General features: G+C 39.9%; 1 protein-coding gene across 4 annotated transcripts in view; it reads left to right on the forward strand.

The window, feature by feature from the left end:
* The window catches only part of sema4bb (sema domain, immunoglobulin domain (Ig), transmembrane domain (TM) and short cytoplasmic domain, (semaphorin) 4Bb), a 59,785-nt gene extending 55,114 nt beyond the window's left edge, over positions 1–4,671 (forward strand). For all 4 annotated transcript variants that reach the window (XM_020699981.3, XM_011492886.4, XM_078945306.1 and 1 more), the window contains one exon: positions 311–4,671. In XM_020699981.3, coding sequence (XP_020555640.1) covers positions 311–1,083 — 773 coding nt within the window. In that variant the 3' untranslated portion in view covers positions 1,084–4,671. The remainder of the gene's footprint in view (positions 1–310) is intronic.
* Positions 4,672–6,000: the final 1,329 nt, after the last annotated feature.

Below are 6,000 nucleotides of genomic sequence, written 5' to 3' on the forward strand. Positions count from 1 at the left end.
AAAAGTGAACTTTGATGAAAAAACATTTAAAAAAAAAGATGCCATCGGGTATGTAGAGTGAAATACAGCAATGAAGAACAGTAATTTCTTCTTTTAGATTTATTTATTTTTGTTTATTGATAGTATAATCTTTGTAGCTATTATTAGCACATCCCAGAAATCTGTTTTGGTTTTTTTATTCCATTTTTTTTTTTTGGTAAACTTTGTTTATCAGTTCTGCGCGAATACAAAACTTTTACCATTTGAATTATTTTCTTCTTTTTAAATTTGTTCTTCATAGACCTAAAAACCCGTTTTCTTGTTTTTACAGGAGGTTCTCGTTGCAAGCTGGTTACAGTTCCAGCAAATACCTTCAGAGTCCTGCCCTGTAAGCTGCGTTCCAATTTGGCGCAGCGGAGGTGGCGTTACGGCGACAGCGCCAGCCAGCTGTTTTATGCAACCCCTGAGGGAAACCTGGTAGTTGTTGCTCAGTCCGAGAAGATGGAGACCTATGAGTGCTGGTCAGAGGAAGAAGGTTTCCGTCAACTTTTGGCCAACTACTGCGTGATCGCAGAGCCTCGCCAAGAAAGCACAACGCCCTTGAGTCACTCGCGTACGCCCCACTTTGCCCGGGAGGAAACCATCATCCTGCCCGGCGAGTCTCGGTCTGAGCAGGTCCATGCAAAGACCTACTGGAATGAGCTGATCGTGGTGTGCGCTCTCTTGGCTTTCTTCCTGGTCTTGTTCTCCTTGTGCGTCGTCTACAGGAATCGGGATCATATGAAGTCCATGCTGAAGCAGGGCGAGTGCCCCAACATGCAGCAGAAGAAGCCGAGGATAGTGGGAAAGCCTACAGAGAGCTTACCCCTCAACGGGAACACCATCCCTGTTTCTACATCGGATCACAAGGGCTACCAGACTTTAAACGACAACTACATCTGCAGCACGCCCACGCACGAGTCCTCTCCAGACAACAGCAAGAGCTTCTCAGAGTCCTCAGACAGGCGGCCGCTAAACCTGAAAGAGAGCCACGTGGAATACTCCCCAACCTGCCCTCGGCCCAGAGTCAGGCTGGGCTCGGAGATCAAAGACTCAATTGTATGAGAGCAAGGCAATGACTAAACAGCACACCATGCACCTCCATGGAGGGAACAGACCACCAGGCTGAGGAGGGCACACCCTCGCATCCTGCATTTGCTTTTTTCTGGTCATCTCAGCTCTGTGATGGTCTGAAGGTCATTTCCTCAAATCATTTCCACTAGAAGCCAGAGTTCAGTCCTACTGAGGCAGGAACAGGAGGAATCACAAAACTTCAGTGTCAGCCTGGATTACAAACCATCACAACTTCCAGGAATAAATCCAACCATCTTCATCATGAAAGCAACTAACAACGTGTGTGTTTGTGTGATCAAGGGCTGGAAAGAATGAATAAATACAGGAAGCATCTCTCTTATAACATTTTCTCTTTACGTCAATAAATCATCCATTTTAGATTTTTTACAATTATAGCACAAGACAAGAAATAATCCAAGGTATTACTAGTTCCCCCACTCTGAGTAGGAGTATCTTGCACAATTCCTGCAGAAGGTGACTTCTGTTTTATGCACACTAGAGCCGAGTTGCAGGTATGTGTTGGGCAGGAGTTCAAGTGAACAAACACGTCTTCATCATGATTGAGAAAAAAATGGATGCAGGTCAAGTGCACATTTGTGCCTCGTAAATGTCAGAAAACAAAATACGATGAAGATTGAGGGAACATGCAAGAGCCTGCTGATGGAAGATGGATGAGAGCAGATCACTGGCTGTGACCAGTAATTATGCTCCAAGGCCTCAACACTGACGTTAGCCTCCTGAGTGTGAAACGATGAAGTGCAGGGAACGTTCTGGAGACGGCTGCATTTCAAGAAATGAGCGTTGACTGAATCGCTGTGTGTGTTGTCGACGATATTAACCTGCATGTGCCACGATGGGTTAATGAACTGTGACACAGATGGACCTTTTTCTTTTCCAAAATAAACACAAAAAAGAAACTGGGTAAAATTGCAGGGGGTGGAAAAAATGGAGACTTTCACATGTCTTATTCAGGGTAACATCTGTGTCATCTTGTGTACTGTGCCAAAAAAAGAAACGACTGAATTGTCTTAACTAAATGCAATAGTACCATCCTGTTGTGAGCATCTCCTGCTTTCGTTTCGCATTAATTACTGTCAGACAGCACATGGCGATAGACCCAGGTTTGGGTCTTGATGAGCATTATGTGGCACTAATAATAAATAAATGTGATGTTCAAAGTTGGAAACTTCTTTCAAGACTGTTAGCTCACAGCAAAGAATGTTTCAGGCAAAATAATGTCATGTTGATGTACAAATTCTGAACTGGGGCCAAAGGGCATGGCATGTTTACTGTACATGCCATGCGGTTTTCAACATTCTGATTGTCTTTCTGCCTTCTTCCTGTCATGTACAAGTGCAACTACTCAGAGACGGTTGAGCTCGACTGGCTCAAGCGACAGCTTATGAGACAAAAGTGCAAATAAGCTTTTTGGATATGTAAAAAACGACAGTCATGTTGATGCAAGATGGAGGTCAAAAGTTTGTCTCCAATTGCATAACCCTCATGAACCCCCAAAGGATCATATCGACATGGCATTCGCTATGTTTGGAGGGCCAAGGGGATGCTAATTTGAAAGCACAATGAATCAGGGTTACATGTTTGCTCATTTTAGTTCAAGTCCATCTTTAAAATGCAGATGGACCACGTTAACCTTTCCCGACACGTTTTAGTCATCAAGTTTTTCACCAGAAACGAGCAGATTTTATCAGAAGCGCAGGAAAATAATGGTGGGATTTCATTTAACCCTTGTGCTATCTTAGATGACCCCACCCTTACATTAACGTGTTCTCCCTACCATGACAAAGGTGGATAAAGGTGGAAAGATTTCATGTAATTCATGGACACCAGTGAAGATCAAAAATTATTGAAGAAAAAAGGTTCAGCGCACTGTCTAGTGGGTCTAGATGACCCAACTACCAATGTTAAAGTGCCTAGGATAGCACAAGGTTTAAACACATTCAGACGTCACTGCTTTGACCGAATTAACCTACAGTATATATCCAGTATCGCACAAAATCAATATTTTAGAGCTCTGGTGACAAGATGCTATGTGGCTAAGTTGACAAAGTATTTGCACAGCATATAGTGGTCAGTGTTTAACATTTTTCCAGAGTTTCTGCTGTGTACATACAAATCTGTAATTAATACTGTGTTTTAAGGGACCTTGTGCAAGATGTGTAGTAGAAGTAGTCATGAAAGTAAAGAGTGAACACTGCTGAGATAATATTTTTTTTCTGCTTTCCCGTCAACTTCAGCAAATCTTTGACCACACTTTGACTCAGCATCACGGCTGGTTTTTATCAAGCACGTCAAAACAGGAGAGGCACAGCATTCTGATATTTTGGGTTTCAGGCTTTTTGGAGCAAGTTGCATCAGCTTGTTCCAGAGAGCTGAATGAGAAGTTTCACTTTCTTTTTATAAGCACTAATTGCAATTTAAAGTGTTCTTGTTTTAGTTATTCAAACACCTTTTAGTTAGAAAAAAAGAAGTGAAGAAAAGCAAATTCCAAAGTGCCATTTCTTTTATAAAGTCCTAAAGATAAGAAAGAATCGTATTGTTCTGTATTTGAAATGAATGTTTAAAGGATATTCATCAGTAGGAAGCCACATTTCAGTGCATGAGGACAGGCAGTTTGTTAGTTTTTCCTCGAAAGTGTAAACCCTTTATTTTGCATTAATTATCCATTTCATTTTATTTGTCTTTGAGTACACATTTTTTTCCCCAAATTATTAATTTTGAGGCTTCTAACTCCTCTCTAAACAAATACATTTCTGAAAATGTTCATTAATATCACAGCAGATTAATCATTTTATTTTGTTCATGAAATCCTTTCACTTTTGCCAAGGCTGATATTTGACACCATAAACTGACTCTTTATCCTGTATTGAGGTGCTTGATTGATTACCTTTAATGCTTTTACAGTAAGTATTCATTCATTCTGCCTTTAGCCTTGTGGTGAATAAACTGCATTCAGTGGGCACTCTCAACTCCACAGCACAGGTTAGTAAATGATCAACAGAACGACCCAAACTAGGGTTAACCTGAACATGAGACTGGGAACTGCTCACAATCCTGCATCATCCCTCTTTAAAGCAAAGGCTTCGGGTGAATGATGCATCATTTTGAGGACCTCTCACTTACAGCAACATTGTGTACTGGATATGAATGTAGCCACACGTGCATCAACAAATCATTTTCTCCTTACAGTTTTCAGTTGACATTTCTGTCTTTTCAGGATTCAGCTGAAGTTTAATAGCAGCACAACAGATGTAACTCAATCATTTGTGCTGCGCGACACGACGCGTCCAGCTCCAGACAGGCTCGACCATGTGACGCGGTGACAGCACTGCTTTACAGTCCTGACCTCCAAAAGCGTAGTTGACTGAATAACTGATTAAACAAATGTGGTCTTGCCTGCATGATTTCTTTTTTATTTGTTGTGTGTACAAATAACATTGTGAAGTGTATTTTTCGTATCATTGAGATTGTGACTGTTGTTTTTATTATATTGTACATAAAAAGGCACTTTATTTTAATTTTTTAAGATAAATGAATAAAATACATGTTTTGACACAAGAAGGTGAGAGTCCTTTTTAACCAATAGATTAAAAAAGATTTCTATGGTCATTGGTGTCCTAAAAACAATTTGAATTTGTATTCTATTGCATTACAATTTGTATTATATTAATTAGAGTATAAACTACTCACACAGATATGTATTGCAAATATGTAAAATAAATTCAAATTTCATTTTCATATAAAAGTGAGTTTCCTGCAGTCACAAGTCAGACTGAATAAGAAGTTATAATCGGTGTATTGCCTCCATCTTTACCAGCTTTTTCTATTGTTATTAACTATTTGAAATTAAAATACTTAGACGGTTGTTGTCAGATATTGACAGGTTTGTTTTCCTTCAAAGCTGAAGCTTTGTTGGTGAGCAGCAGTCGCTCACAGATGCTTCTTCGGCTAATTACAGCTTGTAGTGAGACAGCTGATGTGAAAAGGCATTGTGCTCTGCAACATTCTTTCTCCCAGCAGTTCTTACTGTAATGAGCGGCTGCAGAAATGAGGTATTGTTGACTTATTTGCGCTGATTTTACCCTGTAGAGTAATAACGCAGGATGCTTTGTGATTATATTCATCACTATGATGAATGTGACAGTTGTTGTTAAAGGACAATCTTAATTTATGCACGTCATCATTTGTTGACATGTGTTAAAACAGCTGTAAGTAACTGGTGATCTGACAAGTCTGCCATTTTCCAATAATCCAGACAGAAGCTCCAAAACTTGACTTCACTGCAGAACGGGTTTATATAACTATACCCCTCATGTTTCTGAAGATTCATAACCCCCTATTGTAAAATTAAAATCTGTCCAACACAAGAGGCCTTTAGCTCTTTTATCTGTTTGCTAAGCTGCTGGACAGGACAGGTATAAAACAAAAAAAATGTAATGTATTAATGGCCACTATTTGCTTTAAAGAAAACTGTATGACAAGAAAGCATTGTATTCATCATGATTAAAGTTAATCAATTCAATTCAATTCAATTCAATTTTATTTGTATAGCCCAAAATCACAACAACAGTCGTCTCGATGGGCTTCGAAGTAAAACATGAAATCAAAAGGATCACGAATACAAAGAGTTCAATAGAAAAATACTAAAATGAACTAACAAACTGACTAAGCTATACTGGCATCCCTGCCATTAGACCCCCCTTCGCGGTAAGGAAAAACTCCCAAAAAACCGGATTCCGGAAAAAACGAAGAAACCTCAGGGGTGCCCACATGAAGGAGGGATCCTCCCCCAGGACGGACAGGCGATTTACCAGAAATCTTAGAGAAGAATTAACTTATCTAAATCTACAACTACATATATAAAAGTCCAGCAGACGAGCTTCATCCAGC

Source organism: Oryzias latipes, chromosome 3, assembly GCF_053564925.1.
Source record: "Oryzias latipes strain Hd-rR chromosome 3, Olatipes_Hd-rR_3.1".
Classification (NCBI taxonomy): domain Eukaryota; kingdom Metazoa; phylum Chordata; class Actinopteri; order Beloniformes; family Adrianichthyidae; genus Oryzias; species Oryzias latipes.